The sequence below is a fragment of the Orycteropus afer genome, unplaced genomic scaffold (genome assembly GCF_000298275.1).
Source record: "Orycteropus afer afer isolate SDZICR_OR568_19922 unplaced genomic scaffold, OryAfe1.0 scaffold00040, whole genome shotgun sequence".
Lineage (NCBI taxonomy): Eukaryota > Metazoa > Chordata > Mammalia > Tubulidentata > Orycteropodidae > Orycteropus > Orycteropus afer.
This window is the reverse complement of record NW_006921627.1, coordinates 3,535,166-3,562,034: the sequence shown is the minus strand read 5'-3', so window position 1 is coordinate 3,562,034 and position 26,869 is coordinate 3,535,166. Positions and strand designations below refer to the sequence as shown.

At 45.2% G+C, this 26,869-nt stretch overlaps 1 protein-coding gene across 1 annotated transcript; it reads left to right on the top strand.

The window, feature by feature from the left end:
* Window positions 1-2,807: 2,807 nt before the first annotated feature.
* WNT5B (Wnt family member 5B) lies at window positions 2,808-17,821 on the top strand. The gene is made up of 5 exons (XM_007937032.2): window positions 2,808-2,873; window positions 4,210-4,358; window positions 5,581-5,828; window positions 11,550-11,842; window positions 17,363-17,821. The coding sequence occupies exons 1-5, from the start codon at window positions 2,808-2,810 to the stop codon at window positions 17,819-17,821; spliced, it is 1,215 nt and encodes a 404-aa protein (XP_007935223.2).
* The last annotated feature ends 9,048 nt before the right edge of the window (window positions 17,822-26,869 follow it).

Sequence of the window (26,869 nt, the reverse complement as noted above, 5' to 3'; positions counted from 1 at the left end):
GAGAAATCTTGGAAGAAAGGCCTGGTGTTCTATTTTGGAAAAGAACCAGCCATTGAAAGCCTTAGGGAGCAGTTTTACTCTGACATACGCGGGGTCGCCCTGAGTTGGAACTGACTCAACTAGATTGGATGTGATGGTAAAATGGGGTGGTGCGGTCTCAGTACAGGAGATTTCTAGATGTGTAGCAAGGTTACACTCCTGCTACCACCCTATCCATGGTGGTTTGGAGAGGGGTGGCCACATATTCAGAGAGTAGGCTTCCTCAAGGACCTTCTGTAATGTAAACCATCACTCTATCGTTCTCTATTCTTGTCTCTGCCTTAATTTTCTTCATAGTAATTTAGGACCTAATATAGTATGAGGAACTCTGGTGACACAGTGGTTAAGTGCTCAGCTGCTAACAGAAAGGCTGGTGGTTTGACCCCATCAGCCACTTTGTGGGAGAAAAATATGACAGTCTACTTCTGTAAATATATATATATATTTGGCACCTTGGAAACCCTTTATATATAAAGATAACAAAAAAACAAACAAACAAAAAACCACCCTGCCCATTGCCATTGAGTAGATTCTGACTCATGGGGACCCCTATTGGATTTCCAAGATAGTAAAACTTTACAGAAGTAGATTGCTTCATCTTCCTTATATGGAGCGGCTGGTGGGTTTGTACCACCAACTTTCTGGTTAGCCATCAAATGCCTTAGGCACTGCGCCACCAGAGCCCCTTTATGTCTCTCTCTCTCTCTCTCTATGTATATATACACACACTTGGAAAGCCTATGGGGCAGTACTGCCAGTATGAGTGGAAATCAACTCAATGGCAACAGGTTTGGTTTTGGTTTTTAACATAGTATGCATTTATTTGATCACTGCCATATCCCTGGCACTTAGAAAAGAGCCTGGCACATACTAGGTGCTCAATATATATTTGATGAATGAATGTATTAAGTGAATGAATAAATGAATGAAGAAGTAGGACAGAGCAGATATCTGACCAGCTCACTTTGGCTCTTTGGAAGGGTCTTGATTGAGGAGTTTGTATCTTTTCCCTCTCCCCTACAATCCCTCCCATCCCCACCCCCTGCCCAGTTACTACTATGAGTAGAGACCCTGGATTCCCTCCTACTTCAATGCCCTGTTAGATGTGTTAGAAACAACAGTTGCCTCTCTTAGGAAGGGAAATGATTCAGTTCTCTGCGGAAATCTGTAGCTGTTGCAATGGCAGCTGCAAGAATTTTCTCTCCCTGCCTTTTGAGTATTTATTAGATCTTTTCACACAAAGGAGCACCCCCCTGGTTGAGTCCTGCTGTAAAACTCACTGGTGACCCACAAGTGGGGCTTTCGATGAGTCCTGCTCATCAAGACCAAACCATCACTCCCCACACAGCGTCCTTCCTCCACAGGCAGGCTGATGTAAAAAGTTCCTGTGCTGCCTACGCTAATTCAGCTTTGACTACCTTTCTCGAGTTCCTTTCTCCTCCCACTCCCGTGCAAGGAAAGCAAAGGATGTGAGAGGGGGCAAACAGCTGCCCAGCTTCAGGCTCTGTTCCTACTCACTGGGGAAGCTCACATCTGTCTGCCAGGCAAGAGGGGCAGCAGGGAAGAAGATGAAGGGATTGTTGCCGGGGAGTGTTCAATTTCAGGTACCCCACATCTGGAAGCAGAGAAAGAAGCCACCACGTGCTAGAGCCTTTTTCTTTCTTCCTGCTTTTTAAAAAATTTTTAATAGCCTGAAAGTTTGCTGGAAAGAATAGGGTGGTAGGAATAGTTGCCGGGAGTGATTCCTGCCTCCACTTATGTTTATAAGGCAAGGAGGGGGGAGGGATTAGCAGCTCTTGGCGAGTTTGGCCTTAGCCCGCCTGTCACCCTGTCACTGGGGAGTCAAAGCCACAGTGACTGTTAGCAGGCACTGACTCCTGAACTTGGCTCAGAAATGGCGACCCCCCAATGTGGCCTCGGCTGGACCTAGGACTTGCAGAAGCAGAAAGATTTAACAGGAGCCTAATGAAAGAGTGTGACAGAGGTGAGAGACACTGGTGTGAAGTTGGCAGCAAGGGGATAAGAAGTGTCACCAGTTGGGAGAAAGAACTCAGCTATCTGGCACTGGCCATGTGTGAGGATGTGTATCAGGCCAAGGGAGTAGGGTGTTTGCAAGAGGCTCGGAGGTGGGAATGGGGCAGTGGGCAGAAGATGAGGATAAGGGAAAAAGGGGTTGAGGAAGCTGGAGGAAGGAGGCCTAAAGGGAATAGGGGCAGCTCGGACACTTCATCCCCACGAAGGCCTGGTAGGTGGAGTTGAGGATGTTTGGACAAGGAAGCTCTTTGAAGCTTTTCTCTAGTCCTTGCTAGAGGACCTGGTCCCCTCCCCTCCATAAAGCCATTAGCTTCTGGTGCCAGCCCTATCTCTGCTCCATCTCTTGGTTCCAGTCGTTGCATTCACAGACCTCCTGCCCTGAGGGGTGGGGGAGGATTTATGGGGGGTAGAGGGTCGAGGGGGAGGGGGCTTCATCCTTTAGAGGCGGAGAGGTCTGTAGGAAAGTAGGGTGTGGGGAGCTGTTAGTCGGCTGGGATAGAGGCCGATCATTTCCGAGCTGGCTCTGCATGACAAAGGGGAAGGAGCAAGTTTCTTCTTTGATCTGCCCCCTGCCAGCCCCACACACCTGCCTGTTGGTGCCCCTGCCCCAGCTGAGACCTCGAGAAGGAAAACCAAAAGGAAGTAGGGAAAAGGCCGAGTCCCAGCTTCCCTGGATCCTGCTCAGGCCACCTTCCTCTCTTGGTGGCCCCAGGATAAACATATATCCTAGGCTTATGACCCAAAGCACCTGCCGCCCCCTCCCGGAGAGCCTGGAGACCCAGAACTGCAGGACCAGCATGGTGAGCTGGTGGTGGGGGCGGCTCAGCACGCGTGTGCGTGTGGGAGTGTTTGTGTGTGTAAAGTTGGAAGTGTTAAGGGGTTGTGGGAAGAAGGCTCATTGGGAATGTGGGGTCACGCCCCAGATGGATGCTAAGGGAGAAATAAGGTGGGGGTGAGTGGAGGGGGGGCATGTGTCTATAGACTTACTCTACAATCCACAAGCATGGACTTTCCGTCCGATTTCCAAGGTCTCAGAGAAAAGTGTTCCTTGGGAGCACAGGCTGTTAGTTACAAAAAGTGAAAGCCAAAGATGTGGGAAGCTCTCATGCTGCAAGGGTGGGGTTGTTGATTCTGGAAGATGCCTCCACAGCACAGACATTTGATGCAAGAGATGTGGACCAGGAGCTGGCCATGTTCCCACTGCTGTTCTGTGTGCTGCTGGGAAAGGTGTTCATGGTGCCCTAGAGGGCCACACAGTGCCCAGGAGAGGACGGGGCCACCGAGGAAGGCACCACTGCAGCCCCCAAAGCTTTAGGGGCTGACATTGCCTTGTGAAAGTGAAAAGCCCTTGTTTTACTACTACTACTACTACTACTACTACCACCACCACCACCACCACTGCTTGTTTAGCGAAGAGTAAACAAGGTTGGATGAGAAGCAGAAGGGTATAGATTGAAGGGGAAGACTCTTATTTACCAAAACCCACTGGCATCAAGTAGATTCAGATTCCTAGCGACCCCCATTGGGTTTCCAAGGTGGTAAATCTTTACGGGAGTAGATTGCCCAGTCTTGCTTCCGTGGAGTGGCTGGTGGGTTTGAACTACCAACCTTCTGGTTAGCAGTTAGCCTTAGGCACTGTGCTACGACAAATCCAATGCACCAATTATTTTTCGACCCCACAAAGGAGAGTCTGATGTCAGAGAAATAAATCTCTGGGCTGGAGTGAGTGGGATGGAGGGGTGGATGGAATGGTCCTCTTCATTTCTTTGATTGTTCTGGAAGAAGGGCAGGTGTGGTTTGCAACAGCCAAAGCATCTCCTTAAATACTGTGTAGAACACACTCTGCTGTTGAGATTTGCTTTTATTTAATTTTTTCTGGTTTCTCATCTCATTGTTTCCCTGGGAATTGGGTCCTGAGTAGAGTGCCCTTGGTTTGGGGTATGAGGCATAAATACTCTATGGTGAGAAGATAAGCAATAGGAGATGGAGTTTGGAAAGAGGCTGGATTCCATCGGGGGTACCAGAACTTGACTTCAGATCCACCCCTTTGTACCCCCCCCCACCCCCTTCTTTCCTGGTTTTCCCTTATCTGCTGTACTTCCACATTGATTCTCCTTTCATTTCTGCTTTCTGCAGGGAGCCCTGTCTTGGAAGCTGTCGGTCCCCAGGGTCTTCCCAGGCCACTGGAGAGGGGTGAGGCCGACAATGCCTGGCCTGCTGCTGCTCTTCACGGCTGCTCTGCTCTCCAGCTGGGCGCAGCTTCTCGCAGAAGCCAACTCCTGGTGGTGAGTGAGAGGGGGCTGAAGTCCTACATCTCCAACCCAAGGCCTCCCTGTTTTGGTCATGGAGATGTGGAGAAAGGGCACTATATGTTGTGATTATTCCTTTAATTCTAGGAATACTCAGGATCCTCTTTTATCCCAGGAAACTAGAGAGCTTTTTTTTTCCTCTCTCAGGCTTCCAGGGGTAAGGGATATCCCCAAGAATAAAGGACTAGGAGCTCATCTGACTTTTTCTCTGATCCTCGTCACATTCTGCCTTTCCTGGACTTTCCCCTCATCCACTTGGATTTTTAGAAATAGCTCTTTTGTTGCTATTGGATCAAGAAAAACATTGATATCTTTTTTTTTTTTTTTTTGCTGGAGGGAGTGTGACAGGAAGAGTAGAATGCCTGTTTTAAGTCTGAAGACCAGATGAGAGATTTGCACGATCACGTGTGTCTCTTTCATGTTTTCAAGACTTTTGTCATTGTCAAGTCAACAGGGGCAGGCAGTCACCATCTATTTTGCATGGTCTGTGCCCCACTCACATTTTTACTTAGATGGCAAGTCAACAGCCCTCTCATCTAACTTAAAACCTTATTGTATCTGGTAGATGAGGAGCAAAAGGGAGATCCCCTGAGCCAATAAAAGACTGGGTTTGGAGATGTGTGGAGTGAGATACAGAAGTGAAAACATTTAGAATATGTTGTGATATATGTAAATTGGACTCTATTTTAAAGGCAGAAGGGGATCTCTATTTAAAGGGATTTATTGCTTTCTATCACATATCCTGCACTTGGGCTAAACAGGACTAATTACTCCCACCCCTTGAATAAGTCATGTGCTTCCTGCTGAGTTTTGGTCCTTTTCCCCCTCTGCCTCAGATGAATAGCCTGCTCTCCTTGTCTTCTTCTCCACCTGCCCCCCATCCTTCAAGAGCCAGTTCAAATTCTGGCCATCTCCTCATAAAAGCTTTCTCTTTCTCTCTCATAAACACTATCTGATCATTGTGGATCCAGAAGCTCAAATCTGCCATAAGTTCTTGGCATCTCACATGTCATATGTGTTTGTGACTCGATTTCTCTATGGTGCCCTCTGTAGGCAGGCATTCTGTCTTACTAATTTTCCTTGTCAAGCCTTGGACACAAAGTACTTGATAAATGTATGGCATGAATGGCTTTGTGCTGCACACAGGTATGTGCTCACTCCTTGGCTTTTTTCCTCCTTCTCTGAATCACTGTTGCAGGTCACTAGCTATGAACCCGGTGCAGAGACCTGAGATGTTCATCATCGGTGCTCAGCCTGTGTGTAGTCAGCTTCCTGGACTCTCCCCTGGCCAGAGAAAGCTGTGCCAACTATACCAGGAGCACATGGCCTACATAGGGGAAGGAGCCAAGACAGGCATCAAGGAGTGCCAGCACCAATTCCGGCAGAGGCGGTGGAACTGCAGCACCGTGGACAACACATCTGTTTTTGGAAGAGTCATGCAAATAGGTAAGAGGCTACCAAAACATGACTTGGGGGGAGGAACTGTGCCGATCTTTCTGGAGGGCAATTCAGTTCTGTCAGGACTGGCACAGTAGCAGCTAAGAGTGCATAAAAGAGCATGTGTTCCTACCACAGACTTGGAAGCAGTGGTCAAGAAGATAGAGAGACACACACATAAAAAAGAGGTGTCTCCCATAATGTATCAGCCACACATGTCAGTGTTCCTCTAGCCCTCTGTTTTCCAGCTTCACCCTGGGTCAGGCTGTCTGTGACTCACTCTGGGAGGGGATCAGAACATCTGAGTTGAGTTAGTGGATTAGGAACCCGCCCACCACCGCTGCCCTTTGTCTCTTAGTACAACAAGGGCCTTCTTTTACAGCCTTGGCTGGAGAACTGAAAATCAGCAGCCCTGAACGTCTGTAGGCTTTTTTTGCCTCTTTCACTTGGACCCTTGAGAGACAGAGCGAAACTTTGGGCCAAATTGATGATAGCTGTCGTTAACCCGACCCAGATCCAGTCCTGGTTTTTTCATTTGAAAGGGGATGTGTGCGAAAGTGGGGGAAGGGGGCAGGCTACAGAAGAAAGATGAGAGGGCCCTCCCTTCCTGGATTCCAGTCCTTCCCTCTCCCACTGCTGGTCTAGGATTCTTTGGCTACCCTATTGCTTAGATGGAGGTGTGATCTGGGGTCTAATTGTTTTAGGTCCTTTTGAAATGCAGGCCTCCCCTCCCTGGCAAGAAATTGAGAAATCCGGCCCTATTCTACTGGGTCTTATCCTCAGGGCCATAAAAGGAAGGTGTTAGAGGACTGTGTTGTCCTGTCTTACATTCTTCCAGAACAGCTTCCCCTCAAAGGCAACGTTCAGGGGTTACCTGAGGCTGGGGCTCCCCCACCACCACCACCAAAGAGTGTTTTTAGCACGAAAGGGAGTTAGAGGTTCTAACCCCTCACTATGAAGGATTCTGGACGTTTCCTCTCCCTCCCACTCCCCTCTTTGCCATTTATTCCAGATGTCTTTCCCCCATCTCCCCCACCTCATAGTGATTGAGAAGTAAGAATAGTGGGGAAAGTACACTGAACCCTGTTCCTCTCTTGCTTCCTTCAGTATCTATTCAAAGTGCATAAAAGAGCATGTGTTCCTATGACAGCCTTATTGGGCCACTCTTCCAAAAGAATGGACATGGAGGTCAAGTGGGGTTGCTCATGATTTATCGAGTCGTCTTAAAAATTCACCTGTTATTTGTCCCTTCTTCTGGGTGAAAGTCTTAGTCTTACTTTCCTGTGCTATTTTGGGTAAGGAAGTGAGGATGACCCTGGCATAGAGGGAGGGCAGTCTCCGATCAATTCAAGGAGTCTAAATTTATTGGCACGTAACAACAACAACAATCTTTATTGGGAACCTGATACATGCCTGGAGTCCCTGGGTCAGTGCACACAGTTTGGCCACTAACTGAAAAGTTGGAGGTTGAGTCCAATCAGAGGCCCCTAGAAAGAAAGGCCTGGTGATCTACTTCTGAAGAGTCTACCACTGCAAGCCCTATGGAGCACAGTTCTATGCTCACACACGTGGGGTTGCCTTGAAGCAGAATCTACTGGCTAACAACTAGTTTTGAATGTATACTGACATTGGCTAGAACCTCTTGGCTGAAACACTGAAAACTAGTGATAGCTTGTCCGAGAAAAGCCCCAAAAGCAAGTCTTTCCCTTAAGAAAGAAAGAAGTTGGCAGGAATGGATACTTCCTGCTGGGTTCAGATTTGTATGTGGAGTAACTTGTGAAAGCAGACCATGTCTCTCTGTATCCTGTTGTTACAAAATGGGACCCATATATTTGCCTTATTTTTACCACTCCTTTTTTTTTTATTAACTTCCCTGCAGGCTTATGCTACCAGGGAAGCTGCCCTCCATGCCTCCCCCTGGGCCCAGAGTAGCTCCTGGTGAGTCTCTCACTGCTCTCTTGTATCCATGACTCCCAAGACTCCTTTTCTCCTTGAAGCGGCTGCAAAAATTAGCCACCAGAGGGCAGCAGAGCAGCTTGGAGGAAGCCATTGGCACTTCAGGGAGCCTCTGCCCAGAGGACATGGAGGCACCTTCCTGGTAGTTGTAGTGCCAGGAATGGAGAGGGCATGATATTGTTGTATTGTCTCCTTGTACTCCTGGTAGAGGGAGATGCAAGGTCTCTCTAGTGGCTCCATGGTTGCTGGTTTATTAGCCTTTACCCTTGAGATGGTTTCAGTTTCCTGTGTAGATAACCTCCCCATGTTGCTATGAATTGTTTCCTGTGTAGATAACATCCCCATGTTGCTATCCATTCTGAAGTTATCTCTTGCTTGCTGAGGGTAGTGCTAGTACCTTTACTAGTACCAACAAATTAAAAACAAAAAAACCCAACGTTTACTAGTACTCTAGGCTTACTCACAGGCGCTCTGGTGGTACAGTGGTTAAGGCATTTGGCCAGTAACAAAAAGGTTCGTGGTTCAAACTTACCAGCTACTCCATAGAAGAAAGATGAGGCAGACTGCTTCTGTAAAAGATTTACAGCCTTGAAAACCCAGTGGGGTTGCTATGAGTTGAATTGACTCTATGGTAGTGAGGCTTTTTTTTTTTTTTAAAGCCATTTGGGCTAACTAGAGAACCCAGTTGCTGTCACATCCAGGCAGAACTACTCACACTCAGTGCATAGTGATGGCCCTGACCAAAAGAGTAAGAGAAAGTGACTGCATGAGACAGCTAGTACACTGGAGGACAGCTTGGGGTCCCAGGCCATCATGAAGAGCAAGAACTGTCAGAGCACATCATCTCTGGTGTATTATGTTCAGCTGCAGGCACATTATTTTACAAGGCATGTTGAAAACCTGGGGCCAATTCTTGAGAGGGATGATTCAGCTTGGAAATGCATGTTTGCTAAAGAATGGTAGAAGGGATCAGACATATGTAGCTTGGAAAAGTGAAAACATAGAAGGCATATTAGTTGTTTTCAAACACTGAAGGGCTGTCAAATGGAAAAGAGATTAGACAGTGTAGCTCCAGAAGGCAGAAATTATGGGGAGACATATTTCAGCTTAATGTAAGAAAGAGTGTACTGACAATTAGAATCATTAAAAAAGATGAAATGGGCTGCCCTGCAAACCTAGCCAGCTTCTCTGAGGAATGTTGTAAAAAGAATGCTTACAGTGAATGTAATGTAGATCTGGGCTGTAGCTTCAAAGACTCCTTCCTGTTCCAGGATGCCTTGTCAGGGGATTGAGGCTGTATTTTAGGAAGACTTCCCAGGGATGAATCCCTCCCAGCGGGGCCCAGACCTCCTCCTCAGAACTTCTTTGGCCATCTTACCATCCTGGCTGCTCATTCTTATAGACTGGTTCCCCCAGACCACTCCCTGCTCTCTTGTTGTACTTGGGTACTGACTCAAATGTTGATCCTGATGGCTGAATCATGAGTGTAACTTCCTGCCATCATCTGGGTTTTTCTTGGGCTACTCCTATCCCACAACTGACCAGAAGCTGACTCTTGGTTGAGAAAAACAGACTCACTCAGTGTGGTCTGGTTGCAAACTGCTCTGTGTCTTGCTTAGATAATCAAGAATGAGGCCAAGGTAGGAGATCACTCTAGGCTTATTAGTTGATTGCAGACTGCTTCCCTCTCCACCTGCCAGGACAGGACTGTGAGATGTATATTTCTGATCATGGAGACTCAGGAGTGGAGGAAATGGAGAGCTGAAGATTCCACCTGGCTTAATCTCTAAGATCAGGACTGAATCCCAGTGTTCTGTTAAGGACCACTCCCTTCCCTGTATATTTGAATCCGTATGAGTATTTATTATAACAACTTTATTGAGATGGAACTCATGTACCATACAGCTCACCCTTTTAAACTTACAGCTCAGTTAAGTGGTTTTGTATATATTCACAAGGTTGTGCAACCATCACCACCATCTAATTCTGGCATGTTTTCATCACCCTAAAAGGAAACCTCATACATGTTAGCAGTTACTCTCCATTCCTCACTTGCCCCTGTCCCTAACAACCATTTTCTGTCTCTATAAACAAACAAACAAACAAAAAAACCAAACTCACTGCCATCGAGTTGGATCCAATCTGACTCACAGCAACTCCTCTTTAGGTTTCCAAGACGGTATTATTGCTTATTCTGGACATTTCATATAATGGAATCATACAATATGTGGTGTTTTATATCTGGCTTCTTTAACTTAGCAAAATATTTTCAAGGTTCATCCATGTTGTAATATTTTTCAGTACTTCATTCCTTTTTATGGCCTGGTAATATTCCATTGTATGATATACCACATTTTGTTTACCCATTTGTGAGTTGATGGACATTTGGATTATTTCTACTTTTTGGCTATTATGAATAATGCTGCTGTGAACATTGTATGCAAGTTGTTGTGTGGTTGTATGTTTTCATTTCTCTTGGAAATATATGCCTGGGAGTAGAATTGCTGGGTCATGTGGTTAACTTTGTGTTTAACCTTTTGAGGAACTGCCAGCCTACCACTGTTGTCTAAAAGCAGCTGTATCATTGTATATTCTCACCAGCCATATGTGAGGGTCCCAATTTCTCCACATTCTCATCAACTTGTTAGCATCTGTCTTTTGATTATAGAGCTCCTAGTGGGTGTGCAAAGAACTCGTGGAGCAGTGGTTAAAGCATTTGGCTACTAACCAAAAGGTTGGTGGTTTGAACCCACCAGCCACTCCATGTGAGAAAGATGAGGCATAAAGATTTATAGCCTTGGAAACCCTATGGGGAAGTTCTATTCTGTCCTGTAGGTTTGGTTCGCTATGAGTCAGACATAACTCAATGGCAGTGGGTTTAGTGAGTAGGAAGGGGCATCTCATTGTGGCTTTGATTTGCATTCACCTAATAGCTAATGAATATATATATTGAAACATTTTTATTAAAGTAGAACATAAATTATATGAGTTTTTAAGTAATTCATTGCAGCAAGGAAGAAGGAACATAGTTCAGATTTTCTACTGGAAAATCTTCTGGATATACAAGGATCAAGTTAAGTGTCTGAAATTGTAGGTACCATTGGTGATTTCCCAATACTCAAGTTAGGGGGCAGTGTGGACCCTGTGAAAGACAGAAAGAAAGGGACAGTGCGGGTTATTCTGAACACTGTACTTGTGGCTAACTTTCTACTCCTGGTCTCTGCCTCTGTCTAGCTAGGTAGATAATGGCAGCCATAAAAGAGACAGATGCGTGGCCTGTGGAGTGGTGAGAAATTGCATCTGGGAGGAAGAAATTTTTGCTTAGGACACTGAGTCCAACTATTGATCCCATTATTTCTTGACTCAGTCTCATTCTGTTGGTCCCACATGTTCCATAAATTCTTTCATGCGCACTCTCCCCTCCATTAAGATCTACCTCCTAGGGATTACTGGTCATGGAAATGTCTCTGGAATGGATCTTAGTGTAGGCCAGGACCGAAGGGACTCATTTTATTCTGGTGGTCTCATAGGGCAGAGCTAGGGCCAATAAGCAGAAGTAACCAGCAGGCGAATTCCAGTTCATTATGAAGGAGGTTTCTAACCATTAAAGCTGTGGGAAGTGGAAGATGCTCCCTCTTGCCATTGTTTCCCGTCATGGGGAACATGTTAGCAGAGGCAGTAGTGTAAGGGTTGGGAGGAGGCAGAAAGAAGGAAGGGCCTGGGCAGAGCTGAAGTGTTGACCACCTTGTTCACGACCTCTTGTTTCTCCTATAGGTAGCCGAGAGACTGCCTTCACCTACGCCGTGAGTGCCGCGGGGGTGGTCAATGCCATCAGCCGGGCTTGCCGCGAGGGGGAGCTTTCTACATGTGGATGCAGCAGAACAGCACGGCCCAAGGATCTTCCCAGGGACTGGCTGTGGGGTGGCTGTGGGGACAATGTGGAGTACGGCTACCGCTTTGCTAAGGAGTTTGTGGATGCCCGGGAGCGGGAGAAGAACTTCGCCAAGGGGTCGGAGGAGCAGGGACGAGTGCTCATGAACCTGCAAAACAACGAGGCCGGCCGGAGGGTAAGATGGGCGTCACCTCTCACCTCCTAACACACTTTAGAACAATTGAGCTGCTACTGGGCTGAGGAAGGAGGTTAATTTGACCATGGAGCTTCTTAACCTGCAGTCACTGACCTAGATGCCCACATACTGAACTAATCCATCTCAAAATGCCCCATTTCCCAGTGGTCACAGGTGATTGTTGTTTTTTTGACCTTATTTATTACTGAAGACTTTGCACAGGACATCTGTCCCTTATAGAACTTAGATGTAATGTTTGGATTGAAATTCCAGACACGTGGAATAGAGTTCTTGTCTTGACATTCCCCGCTTTGTAATTTGAACAAATAAGACAATTAGAAGATTAGGCTGTTAAACCTCGTCTAAGGTTTATGAATTTGTTAAGACTGGGTGAAAACCAGAACTTATTTTTAAGAACTGCTATCATACATATCCTTGGAAGGAAGGCTGGGCAATCTACTTCCGTAGTGATACCACCTCGGAAACCCAAGGAGGGATTGCTATGAGTTGGATCCAACTCGACGGCAGTCAGTTTGGTTTTTGGTTATCATACATATCCAGAAACCCAGTCAAAAAGCTGACTCAAGCACTAATGACAAACACACTTATAGGCTAAGAGTTTTAACATGAGTGGAAGTATGAGGCAGCCATCTTTTTAAAGCTCAAGCCCACTGCTTACCAGTCTCCTATAAGATGTGACACTGCCTTCTAAGCCTCAATTTCAATAGGGATGAAAATAATATGTTTTGAAGTGAGTTTGGTTCATTGCATATGCAGAACATGAGAGTCCTTGTGTGGTATAAACAATCAACACGCTCGTTTGCTAACCGAGAGGTTGGAGGTTGGACTCCACCCAATGGCACCTCAGAAGAAAGGCCTGGTGATCTACTTCTGAAAAATCAGCCCCTGAAAACCCTATGGTGTCATGTTCTGAGTTGGAATTGACTTGACAGCCACTGTTTTTTTGTGTTTTTTCTTTTTTTTAATGAAGAACATGCAGATTGTAAGGCATCAGCTTGAGTTTTCCCTTTGTGGTATGCCAGAGAATGGATTTCTTCTCTGCCTGTACCTTGTTCATGAAGGCCTCACCTCTGAGCGCATGTGCTGGCCCCTCCTTTTCTGTGCTGCCCCATCTTGGTCGGCCTCTGCTGTAGGAAACCGGCTGCAGGAAGCTCTGCCTCTTAACTGGTTCAGCATATCCAGTGTTGACGGCTATGGAGGGGAGGCTGGGTACATCCACGTTCCACTTAGAAAGTTCTGAGGGGAGGTCTGAGTGCTGGGTAGTGGGATACCCCTCCTGGGAAAGGGCTAGGAGACCACAGACCTCTCAGAAAACAACACAGACTTCTTTCTTGCAGCGTTGTCCATTCTCAGGTCTGTGTTAAGCCAGCTGGCTCTGTGGTCCAGGCCAGGCATTATAATAAGACCAAGGAATTAATCAAAAAATAAAAACTACTGGTTGTTTGGTGAATATAAATACATGTATATGTATATATACGTATATCTCAAAGCACTTGCCATTCAACGTTTTTTACATATATAATTCAGTGGCATTAATCACATTCATTATGTTGTACAACCATCATTACTAGGTTTCTAAATTTTTCTCATCACCCTTAACAGAGAGTTGCAGTTTCTTGAGAAGAGATAGTTCAGAAGTTTAATATTGGTTTTTGGTGATTCAGTAACAGGATATGGGTATGTTTCTAAAAATGTGTTTATATGTCAATTTTAAAAAATTCATTCATATTTCATGGGAGCACATAACAAATAAATGCAAATGGAAATGGCTTTTGTATAGATCAGGATCTTGGAACATCAGCTTGGTACACAAGGCTCAGGAGCCTGGTGGAGCAGTCGTTAAGCACTCAGCTGCTAACTGAAAGGCTGGCAGTTCAAACCCACCAGCCACTCCATGGGACAAAGATGTGGCAGTCTGCTTCTGTCAAAGATCATAGCCTTGGAAACCCTATCAGGCAGTTCTACATTGTCCTGTAGGGTTGCTAGGAGTTAGAATCGACTTGACAACAAGGAGGTTTTGGTTAGCACAAGTTACACTTATGTGAAATTTAGCATTGTCAACAGTGTGGCCTCAAGTAAAATGTAGAATTGGGTCATTTGCCCAGTGTTTTCCTTGTGCATGTCCCATATCCAAAGGCTACTTTTGTTTAGCCAGATATGGAGGTCAGAGGTGTTAATCTGTGGTGATGTTAGGAAGGAGTTCTGTTCATTGCTCTGATTTGTAATTGTTCTACTATAAAGACCACAGCCATCTCCGATGACCTTCACCTCTGAGGGGACCTCTGGGGCTCATAGGTTCCAGGGCTTCATCTCTGTCTGGCAGTCCATTAACCCCAAGTCTTTGGTGTTGAATTTTCTGGTGTCTAACCCTGAGGAGTAATGAGAGACTAGGGAAAGGGCTGAAGAGCTGCACTTTGATCTCCTGAATGCTCAAATTTTATCCGCTTTTCAAGATCCCAGTTCAAATACCACCTGTTCCTTAAAATCCCTGTAGTGAGTAGTCCCACTTGCATCTGAACTCCAGGAGAGAATTTCATGCTTTCCTTGAGATACTTCTTGTTCTACCTTCCTTTTAGGGCTGTAGGTTCCTGAGGGCAGACACTGAAACCTATACTTCTTTGCAGACCCCACCGTGTAGTCCACGGTGGGTATATGTCAATATGCAGACAGATCTTCCCATGTTGCCTCCTACTAAGAGGTCAAATTCATGGGAGGCTGTTTGTTTCCTATCTCTGCTCTGAGCTATCCTTGTGAAATTGTGGCAGATGTGGAGGTGACTGAGCATTCATTCATCCTAATCTGGGACCCTTTGGAGAGGAGGAGACAGTAGTTCTTCCTCATCTCAGTCACAGTCTTGACCCCACTTCTGCTGGCTCCTCATTTTATTGCCCTTAATTGTTTGTTTGTTTGTAGTGGGCCCTTATCTCTGCAGCGCCTTCCCTTCCATCTGCCTTGTTTCTCGATTACACACCTTCCCGTCTTCCTCTGTCTGTCTCGCTGTCTTCATGGGGGTGAGGGGGGAGGTTTTCTCCAGTCTCCACACCTCTTCCATAGCCCTTTATCTCTCCTTTTGCCTCTGTCTGCTTCAGGTTGGAAATTCTTGTCCCTCCATTGTTTTTATCTGCTCTCTAAGGAACAGGCCTTGGCCATCAGTCACCATCTGAGCCCAAAGGTATTCACTTCCTACCTCCTCACACCTACACAGAAAGTTCTCCAGGAAAGGATTAAGTGGGGGTAGAGGTTAAGCATTCCCTGGCCTAGTGTTTTACAACTGCTTGTTTGTTTGTTTTTTTTAAAGCAGAATATTTAGGATCTGACATCTTGATCACTGAGTAAACCATGCTTTGCAAGACATTTTTCTTGGCCTTTAAGAGTTTCTATTAACTCCATTTTCAATACTGATGGCAAGACCAGTGGATTGGTATTGTTTTGTCACTCAAGGGTTTCTAAGCAGTTTCCAGATAAAGCTCCCTAATCCTAGTGACATTCCTGTCAGTTACTGAACTCAGTCATACCATTAGATAGATGTGGAAGAGGAACTTAGAGAGAGAGGGCTTTGCCAGGGGGCAAGATGTAGAGCTAAAACATTTTTTAAAAGCATTTGATGGCTTTTCAGTTAGCAGGAAGGGCCCAAAATTGGGATTCTCTCCCTGTCCACAGAGGGGCTTATATATACTATCAATAGTAAAATATTGTGAGAAGAAGAAGAAAAAAAAATCCCATCTCTAAATATCTTTATATTAGAGGAACGATGGGATGAGTATCTCTCCAGTGAGGGTCCGTGGAACTCTTCCTCTTGGATTTGTTTTGCTAAAATTGTTATGCTTACTCCATGGATTCTTGCTTTGACTCTTCTTTCCCAAATCTCCCTAAGTGTTTACTCCCACTGGAGATGCTTATCCTGTCCCCTTAGTCACTTAGTGGCAGGGTACACAATCTTAGACTGTTAATGCTTCTTCCTTTCAGCAGTGCCAGATGCTTCCCATCCCTCTCTAAACCAAGGACCATTTCCAGAGGAATGTCAGGCCTCAGCACAGACCCAGGGGATTTGTGCCAGAAGGATAATTACAGGCTCTGGCTTTGAAGTGCCTGGTGGAATGGGGTGTCAGTTCCTTTATGCCTTGTGCCTGGAGCTTCCAGGCTAAGTGCTGATGCCTTTAACCTTGGGGAGAAGCCTTCCTTCCTTTTCTGCCCTAAGCTTTTTTAAAGCTCCAGGATTGGAGTGCAGAAGCCAGTAGTTGCTCTGACTCCCTTCTGGGTGGCCCTGAGCAGGTTATTTAGCTTCTCTCCGTCTTTTATTTCCCCACTATAATATAGTAAGAATCATTTCATACCATTAAAAAAAAGGAAGAGTTTTGACAGTAGTAATGGGAGCTGATGATGGTTAAGCTCTTTCTTGTACCTGCAGTGGTCTCTGTGCAGAGCTAACTGCAGACGTGATCTGGGGGCTCTTGAGAAGAAAGCTCAGAGAAAGTCTTGAAAAGAGAGTCCTGACTCAGTTGGTGACAATAGCTGTGGCATAAGGAAGTGTTCTGCAGCGGGTTTGCATTTTTATCCTGCCATCTGCACTTCTGGGCCTGCTGCCAGGGTTGTTTCACACAATGCATCAGTATAGTTTCACTGAAAAGCACTTTGTAAGCAGCTTTCTGGGCTACACCTGCTTTTTTCGTTCTGATTTGGGATAACCCAAGTTCAGGTCCACTCCACATTGTTGTGGTTCAGTGACTTCTGGGGTGAATTTGTTTTCAAGTGTCTGGCCTCTGTAGGTAGGCCTACCATCTTGCTCTTCTTCCATGGAGAATGGTCTCACCCTTTTTCTTCTACCCTCCAGCCTCACAGGAGATGTCTGTGGGTGCTAGAGGTGGAGGAAAGTGGTTTTGCTGACAAACCCAATGTGGCTTATGGGTGGCTCCTGATAACTGTGAAGTTTCTGACCAAATGATAACATGGAAAAAGGGGCCATTTAATCCTTAGGGGATTGGGCAGGGCAGGATTGGGGAAGAGCTTTTGGCTAACTGGGGCCCTGCCATCATTTTCTGTTACAGGCTTGCGATTCAACTGGATTCTTTTTTCTGACTTGTGTCCCATATTATATAAAAGCTGGGCACATCTGGCTGGTTTTCATTTGTTTGTTTGAGAATTTGATCAAGATGGAAATATCTATTTTTATCCCTCTGATGGTAAAAATGACACATATTTGTTATAATAAATTTCAATAAATGCATAAAGTAGAAAGTGAAAGTACCCCAAATGTTACCCTTGTAGCTAATAAGATGAGGTGACATTATCTCCCAAACATCTCTCTATGTGGTTCTCCTTTTGATCAGAGTAACAGGATTCTGGGGAAATCTTTGTAGACTTGAAAAAACTATCCCCTCTACCAAGTCTTTGTATCAGCCCCCTCTCTTCTGTACTTGACCTGTGGCTACCCTAGCCACCCTCTTCGAACCAGGGATCCTCCTTCTTATCCCCGTCTCTCTCCTCCCATCTCTCCCTCAGGCTGTATATAAGATGGCAGATGTAGCCTGCAAATGCCATGGCGTTTCAGGGTCCTGCAGCCTCAAGACCTGCTGGCTCCAGCTGGCTGAGTTCCGCAAGGTGGGAGACCAGCTCAAGGAGAAGTACGACAGTGCTGCCGCCATGCGCATTACCCGCAAAGGCAAGCTGGAGCTGGTCAACAGCCGTTTCAACCAGCCCACCCCAGAGGACCTGGTCTACGTCGATCCCAGCCCTGACTACTGCCTGCGCAATGAGACCACGGGCTCCCTGGGAACCCAGGGCCGCCTCTGCAACAAGACCTCGGAAGGCATGGATGGCTGTGAGCTCATGTGCTGTGGCCGGGGCTACGACCAGTTCAAGAGCGTCCAGGTGGAGCGCTGCCATTGCAAGTTCCACTGGTGCTGCTTTGTCAAGTGCAAAAAGTGCACTGAGATCGTCGACCAGTATGTCTGTAAATAGAGGGCCCCTCTCTTCCAGCCCTCTCCTCCACTCTGCCTCACAAAAGTCTATATTATATAAATCTATATAAATATATTTTATATTTGTATAAATAAATAGATGGATGATAAATAATTAAAAGAAGAAGATGGAAAGGAAAAGCTTATTTAAGAGACGCTGGAGATCTTTGAGGACTGGATGTGGCCGGTTCTCAACTCCCAGTGGGCGGGAGGAAGGGCTTCTTTCTCTCCCTCTGGTGGAGACGCTCAGGTTGTAGGAACTTGGAAATATTTACTGTCTACCCACCACTGCCTTGAGGAGGGAGGTGGTGGTTAGGTGGAGAAGATTATTTTGTCTGGAAGTCTGGAGTCTTTGGTGGGTATGTGACTGCTCCGTGACCCCAGGCATTAGGCCGAGAGGCCCCATGGAAGGTGGCAGGAACTCAGCTTGGACCTTGATGTCTTCAGGGTCTTTCCTAGAATACCATTTGGTTCAGTAAGAGGCCCAGTGCTTTCTTACCCTTTCACTCACGTACATATTTAATGAATCCACAGTAACAGGAATGGCTTCTTTCACAAAATGAGGAGTGGTCCAATGTCATCTCTGACCAGGTGACCATACCTCAGGAGCCGCATCTCCCTGGACTCCCCGGCTTGTCTTTCCAGCAAGAAGTCTTCTTCCTCCACACTCCACTAGCTCCTGCCATGAGTTCCCTGCACCGAGGGGCAAGGAGGTCATTTGACCTGATGTTTTAGGAAGGACGTGGACTAAGTAGTTGCACCTGGGCTGCAGAAATCCAGGTGTATAACTGAACTGAGTGAACGTTGCACTGTCCTCCCACGCAGGGAGAGAAACTTGGGATGCTGCTGCTGTCACTTCCTCCATCAAGGGGGGCCTCACGAACCCACAGGATGCGTTGATAGGTCAGGTGCAGCTGGCCTGGCTCGGTCTCTTCATCTCTGCCCCAGATGTACAGTTTCTCTATGACATTAAATACCTTTCACTGAGATCTCTCTCCTTTTCCTTATTTGGACACATGATTATCTTTCACGAGTCGCCTTTTATTTTTCTCTTGACCCTTAGAACCCTGCTACATGGTGCATGGATGGAAGAGAATAAGGAAGTTGAAACATTTTAGAGCTCTAGTCTGGTGATGAGAGAAAGGAACAGGAAATTTATGATGAGAGTTAAGTAAGAGAATGAATTTAAGCCCTCTGCCAAGGCCTGACACAGAGTTAAATGGGTGGTGCAGATGGTGAAGCACTTGACTACTAGCCAAAAGGTTGGCGGTTTGAATCCACCCAGAAGTGCCTTAGAAGACAGGCCTGGTGATCTGCTTCTGAAAGGTCACAGCCTTGAAAACCCCAGGAAGCAGTTCTACTCTGCACACACAGGGTCACTGTGTACAACAACTAAAAACAACAATATTACTGCTATTAACAACAACCACAACAAAATCAGAGGTTAAGTTTAAACCCCACTTTACATCCTTTTCTTCCCTTCTGCCTCCATTTTGCAGCTATCAAGTTAAGTCTGGTTTGCTTCCTGGGTCCTTGGTAAACCACAGCAATGGGATGCTGGCTGCAGGCTTCTCTGTGTTGCCATCCCCACTTTTGGGCTCCAGTATCTGGGGCTAGCAGAGACAGGAGGCAAAGCTCAGGGAGGGATGAGAGAGATTATTATCCTAGAAAGGGAAGAAGATTGATTGGGAGAGGGAGGCTTTGAGCCAGGCTGCACTGAGTGACAGACCTACAGGTGAGCCAGGATCTCATCAAGAGTTTTATTCTAGAAAAGTTCATTTCTTGGGAAGTAATGGGATTCCGAAATTAACTTGGGTTAATGAGCTTATGATATTGCAAAACAACCTAAAAGAGATTCTGCCTAAGGGTAGCTGTAGTCATCCATACTACTGGTAACTTTAGTACCTAAAGAAGAACCTTGGGACCCACCATCAAAGAACATCAGACCTAGTGTTTACTTTACCAGTAAGTGTTACATTGTTACCCAGATTCCTTTGGTCAACATTTTTAAGGTGGCTGGTCCAGGTTGTAGCCATGAAAGAAAGTGACTATAGCCAGTCGACCTACAAACAACATCTTTGGCTTCGTTAGTTGGCATTTAGCCAAACAAGCTAACTAACCAGTCACACAGATCAACCATGATAATAAGAGTTTTGAAACACTACCTGGCACTGTTGCCCTTTCCGGCATCACTGTTCTAGAAGTCCAAAGAGTTACCTTCCATCAGGTACTCTAAATATTTGAGAGCTGAAATCCAATTAATCCTTAGAGAACTTGGGAAATTACTTGGGAGTGACTTGTCCACAATCCCAAAAAGTCACTTCCACAGTCATGAAAGGGGACAGATAATCCCTACTATGTCAAGTTATTCCTTCAGAGTTAGGGCAAGAGGAGGGAGTAAATCCTCCCCCAACCCCCGGCCTGGGGAGTAAGTCATTTGTTAAATACCATGTGATCATTGCATCCACCAACAAACCAGGCTTAGGAAATACTTCATTTCCTTAGACCAGTTCATTCCCATAGTGTTAAAAATAGATTGAGATGAAGTTGTACTTATTGCCACATGCTTATTGAATCCTGGGAGTTGTTTGCAAAGTGACAAGTCACACTGTAGAAATGTGGCTGTGTACTGTAGAGACCAACCTAAAAGAAAGGAGCTGCTGCTGAGAATCATAGAGCAGGAAGGGAAACGTGGCCACCAGATCTCCAGCTCCTGTGTTTCCAGATGAGGACCTCTGAATCTTGAGCAGGTCTCAAATTTGAGTGTTGCTTGTAAAAATGCTGAGTCCTAGGCCTCCAACACCAGAAATTTTTATTCAGTTGGTTTTGGATAGAGCCTGGGACTATCTCCACCTTTAACGAGGACCTGATGGAAGTCTATGCTGGTGTTCCAAGGCTACACTTTGAGCAGATGTGGATCTGTAGGCTGTAGTCACTAAGAGAAAGGCAGTTCAAGATCAACAGGGAGACTGGAAGTCCTGACTCCCAGCCCAGTGCTCCTGCAGGATTTCTGTGCAGGATTTCCTAGTATCTGCAATTTATTATAATCAACATGTCATCATGGGAAGATCAAAGTATGAACTGTAACGCCTGGACCAAGCAGCCCTAGTTATCCTGGGGAACCTTTTTAATAAGGGGAAAAGGGCATTCTGGCATAGAGTAAAACTGAGTTTTCCAAGAAGTTCAACTTCTTCCATCTATCTGTAAGACCTGCCTACAAATCCAATCCCTATATGAATATAAGAAAGCCAGCTGCCGTCTGAGCTGATTCCAATTCATGGCGACCCCATGTGTGAAGGAGTAGAACTGTGTCCTGTAGGGTTTTCAATGGCTGCCTTTTTGGAAGTAGGTTATCAAGCTTTTCTTCTGAGCTGCCTCTGGGTAGGAGTGAACCTCCAACCTTTCAGTTAGCAGCCAAGCATATTAACTGCACCAACCAGAGACACAGTAAGGCAATATTTGTTTAGCTATTTGCATACATTCACCCTGCTTTCAAGATAAAATTAGGAGGAAGGTTTGCCAGACTGCCTCCATTTAAAAGACAGGACAGAGAACAGGATGGACAGGTAGGTACATGGGAGGGTAAGAAAGCACTCATTCACAACTAGAGTTACAATTAGGGTAGGCCTCCATTCATAAAAGCCTCCTTAGCAAAGTCTCTCAAGAATTTGGATTCTGAGTCCTAATTTGGAGAGCTTATTTAGTTGTCAAGGAGCCCTGGTGATGCAGTGATTAAGCAAGCACTTGGCTGCTGACTGAGAGGCCGGTGGTTCAAAGCCACCAGCCACTATGTGGGAGAAAGATGTGGCAGTCTGCTTCCATAAAGATTTACAGTCTTGGAAACCCTATGGGGAAATTCTACCCTATCCTATAGAGTCACTATGAATCAGAATTGACTCAACAGCAACGGGATTTAGTTGTTACTTGCTCTCCATTCTTTGAGGTGAGAAACAAAACTTGTTGCTTGTGTTAAAACCCCAAATTGATTATTGCCTTTCAAAGTCTCCCTCCTTTTTCTCTTCAATCATTAGGATCTTATTTAAGCTTCGTCATCCTCTGGATTTCTAGGAGCTAGCAAGACATCCTGTGGTTGACATCGACCCACAGCTGCAGTAGCTTATCAACAAAGAAGCCTATTTCTTGGGCAGAGAGCCACACCACACCAAGAGGGTGGAAAAAGCTGTTTCCATCTTAAAATGGTCTCTGATACATTGCTAAGCATCACGTGTATTTTGAAAGAACCTCAGTGTGCATTTGTGTGTGTGTGTGTTGTGCCTGTGTGCACCCATGCACACAGGAATGGATGTGTTTCATTAATTTGGATCAGGAAGCAGTGGGGAGAGGTGGGGAGGCATTTGAGGCATGGAATATGTAACAAATTAAAAATAACTGTCACCACTTCTGGCTGAGATGTTGCAGAACATGCATTGTCTAGCTTTATTTGAAACCCCTGTCTTTTGATTGGCTAGTGATGACAAGCTTCATATCTCTAGGAGATATGAAGGACCATGTTGAAAAGGACCATGTGAGCCATGGTTGCTAAGTATTACTGTTATATAAGAATCTGTGCATTGTATTTATACTAAAATAATGAGTAAAGGATGCTTTAATTCCTGGTTTTACGTAAGCACTATGGACACTGTATGGTTTGCCCATATTTGCCTAGAGTAAGGAAATGTTGACCCAGATAAGAGGATCAGAATCAGGCATCATGGAAGAAGACTGAGTCCTACACACAGTTGATTTCCTAGATGGTTGGAAAGATCGGACCTTCACCCTGTAGACTAGCCACAATCTTTGCTTCCTCCCCCCTGCTGCCTGCCTTTTGGTCCTGCCTCTGCTCATTGGCAACTCCACCAGAGGCAGCCACAGAAGATAGAACCGAATCAGTTAATTGAGGCTTTGTAAGTAGTTTTGATAAATAACTGGGTTGGAGAGGAAGTGGGGAAAAAATGAGATTTAAAAAATTCTCTGTGAATTTAATCTGTCACTTATGTGTATTATCTACTGCACCCCACAATAACTGAAAACAGACTGAAAACTGCTCCCAGCTAAAGCCGCAGGAGACTGCAGTATCAGAGAGTGGAAGCAAAGACTCTTAAGCAAAGAGGAGGGGGCAAAAGAGGCTTTGCTCAAGTGTGGAGTGTCGGAATATCAGAAGGGGGCTTCAGAAGTAGCACAAAGGAAACAGGTGACAGAAAAGACACTGTAGGATGGACGACCCTTTTAAATCCAATTTCATTTCAAAGCCAAAAGAGATGTATATTGTTTTAGATCTGGCCCTATAGTGAGTTTTCTAAGACTTAAGACCTGTTGGATGGAGGTACCAGCTCTTTGGTACCTGCTTTTAATGTCTTCTCCTATATGTTTATTTCTAGTGACCTGAAAATGTAAGTTTCTTAAAAAATGAATTTTATTTATTTATGTGTCTTTTTTTTTTTTTCCAAATTGTGATTTGGGTGAAAGTTTACAGAGCAAATTCACTTTCCATACAGCAGTTCACATACACTTTGTCTCATGACATTGAGTACAGTTTGCCATAATGCAACAGCTCCCAAAAGAGGGATTAAAAAACAAACAACAACAACAAAAAAAACTCTTTTGTTCCCTATTATGTTTCCCTTGGAAAGAAGACTGGGCAATCTACTTCTGCAGAGATACCACCTTGGAAACCCAAGGAGGGGTCACTATGAGTCGGAACCGACTGGATGGCAGTGAGTTTGGTTTTTTGTTTTTATGTTTCCCAGCACCTAAAGCAGTGCCTAGCACTCACTGAGAAAACATTCAGTAACTATTTGCTGAATGAATTGTAATGAATTATAAATCTCACTGAACACATGAGGAAACCGAGGCATAAGGAGATTTAATTGCCTAGGCCACTGTATAGTTGGTTGCAAGTAACAGAAATCAGTTTGAGCTTAAAAGGAGGGGGATATTCTACGGATTCAGGAGAATCATGTCATTCCAGCTCCTTCAGGAGCTCAGGACCTCCCTCCTTCCCTCTTCTCTGTAGTTTGCTTCCTTCTCTTTCTGCAGACCATCTCCTGTTCCTCATTGTGGGAAACGTGGCAGCTTACAGGTTGCAGGAGAAAGTGACTGACTCTCTCCTGATCCTTGTTCCAAATTCTTTGCAAGGGGCTTCTGAGCCAGGGCTCTTTCCTGCACTCCACGCATGACTTTGTGGTGGCTCAGGTCAACAGAACTGCAGTGTTTAAGAATCCATCGAGGCTGGAGGAGCTGCTTACCTTTTCATTCACTTCTGTCTGATGGTTAGATCCAGAGAACATGGAATCCAGCTTGTTGGTGTGGATGGCTATGCCTAGGAATCTACTGTGGAAATGCTCATGATTTTTTCCTGAGGAATCCTTTATCTGTGAATATGCATAATTATGGGACAGGTCCTGAGACATCTTTTTACTGAAGCCCACTAGTGTAAAGAGGAAGGCTCTTGTTCCCTAAATCACTTTCAGGATGGGAGAAGTGCCCATTTATTTGCCTGATGTGGCTGAGGGAATAGAGTCGCTAAGAAGCAGAGGACTAGACTAGACTCAATGACGGCCCCTAGGTGTCATTCCATCCTAAACATATATTATTGTTAGATGCCCTAGAATAGATTCTGACTCATAGTGACCTATGCAATAGAGTAGAACTGCTCTATAGGGTTTCCTGGGCTATAATCTCTACAGAAGTAGACTGCCACATTTTTCTCTGGTGGAGCCAATGGGTAGGTTCCTAATGCTGACCATCGGTTAGCAACTGAGCACTTAATCATTGTGCTACCAAGGCTCCTAAGGATATATTAATTTCTTTATATTGTACTATATTTGAAAGAGCCACCACTCCTGTTAATAATTTAAGGATTGTTTTGGTTACTTTGTGCAGAAAATACCACAAATGGATGGCTTTAATTAACAGGAGTTTATTCTTACATTTTTTGGAAGCTAGAAGTCCAAGTTCAAAGTGCCAGGCTCCACCTTGGGCTTCAGCTCTGCCTCCTGCTCCTAGCCCACTGAAGCTGGAGGCTCTTCTTCAAAGAAGGCCATTGATTCAAATCCAGAAAAATCCAAGATTGGCAGGGCAACATGGCAGGCTGCTGAACTCAGCTACACGTGGGGTTCAAGAGTGCCATAAGATGGAGCTGTTCCTCAAATCTTCTTATATGCTGGAAGTGGCCCACATCCCTAAAGCAGCTACTCAGTTATTCCAGTAGATTCCACATGGAGTTAATTACCAATCTCACTACAACCAGCTGCCCAGCCACTTAACCAGGCCCAGCCAGGTTGGCACACAACCTTAACCACCACAAGGATACTTTTCCTTTGTCAGTATAATTCTACAGTATCCAATGCTTGCTTCATAATTTTCCTAGTTCTTCAAAGTCTGAGTATACCAAAAAGAAATATCTGAGAGAAAGAGAAGGATTGCTACGATTTTTCTGTAAATCTTACACGGCTTTTGAGGGGCCATGCAGCATTTTTCTTCTTTTAAAATTTTTTTTTTAAATGTGGGAGCTCTGGTGGTGTAGTGCCTAAGGCACTTGACTGCTACCCAGAAGGCTGGCGGTTCAAACCCACCAGCCACTCCTCAGAAGGAAGATTGGGCAATCTACTTCCATAGAGATAGCATCTTAGAAACCCAAGGAGGGTCGCTATGAGTTGGATCCAACTCGATGGCAGTGAATTTGGTTTTTGGTTTGGAAATACATATGTAACAAAACATTTGACATTTTAACAATCTTCACACATACAGTTGAGAGATAACTATTGTTCATCATGTTGTTCAACCATCATCCTTATCCGTTACCAAATCATGCTCCTGTTGCTCCACTCACAACAACCCCACACACGAGGGAATGAAATGCTGACTGTTCCCACATCATTCCCTTGTTTGGCTGTACATCAGACTATTGTGACCCATAGGGTTCTCTATGGCTGATTTTCAAAAGTAGATCGCGAGGCCTTTCTTCCTAGTGTCTTAGTCTGGAAGCGCTGCTTAAACCTGTTCAGCATCAGAGCAGTACACAGGCCTCCACTGACAGACAGGTGGTGGCTGCACATGAGATGCATTGGCCTGGACTCGAACCTGGGTCTCCAGTGAGAATCTTTCCATTGAACCACCACGGCTCCTCCCAAATTACACTAATGCCCTAACAGAAGCTCAGTGTCCCCTAAGCATTGAGTCTTCATTTCCCCCTCCATCCTGTGCAGTACACTTTTGAAAATGTACATATACCCCATGGGTAGCTGCCTTTTGTCCTTTTTCACAGGAGAGTACAAGCCATCCAGCCCTAGAATCTTTGGCTGTGGACAGGAAGGACACTTACAAAGTAAGGAGTAATTCCGTTCATATTTGTAAAAGTCATATGAATTTCCTTCTTTGTTTTATTTTGTAATTAGGTTAAAAAAATACCCTAAGTGCTCATCTGACAAAGAACACGGCCCCAGGGCACCCTCTGATCCCAGCTTACGTCAAGACTGTGGGATCATCCCAGTGCCCTTGCTGGGTCATGCTGCAGTTCTTCTTATTGGCCACAGAGTGTCGCTGTCTTACCAGTTCTAGCCAAACATCTTTGTCACCAACACTAAAAACCGCGTTGCCTTGGAGTTGATTCTGACAAAAAGTGGGTGGTGAGTTCTTATGAATTGATGACAGTGAATAGAATCTGGATAGCAGTGAAACTGAGTTCTAGATTTTTATTTGGATAGATTTTTGAAGAATTAGGTCAGTGTTACTTTACTTATTTTCAAAGATGAGGGTTCTCAGTGAAAAAGGAAACTCTGAGGGGAACATCTAGTCCTACTTGGGAAGACCAAGACATCACAGTCAACACGGAGCACTTGCAAGGGACTGGCTGTGTACTAGGCATGTGCTTAGTCATAGTTAAGTTTGTTCCTGCTCCTAAGTGGTTTCCAGTCAGCTGAATACTTTGTATGCTTGAAAGTTATATAGATAGATAGATAGATAGATAGATAGATATAGTGATTTGGGTGAAGATTTACAGAGCAAATTCACTTTCCATATAGCAATTTATATATACTTTGTCTCATGA

Coding starts and splice junctions, on each gene's coding strand:
- WNT5B (XM_007937032.2), top strand. CDS start 2,808: ATGACCCAAAGCACCTGCCGCCCCCTCCCGGAGAGCCTGGAGACCCAG. Junction 5,829..11,549: donor TGGAAGAGTCATGCAAATAG/GTAAGAGGCTAC, acceptor TTTCTCCTATAG/GTAGCCGAGAGACTGCCTTC. Junction 11,843..17,362: donor ACAACGAGGCCGGCCGGAGG/GTAAGATGGGCG, acceptor TCTCTCCCTCAG/GCTGTATATAAGATGGCAGA.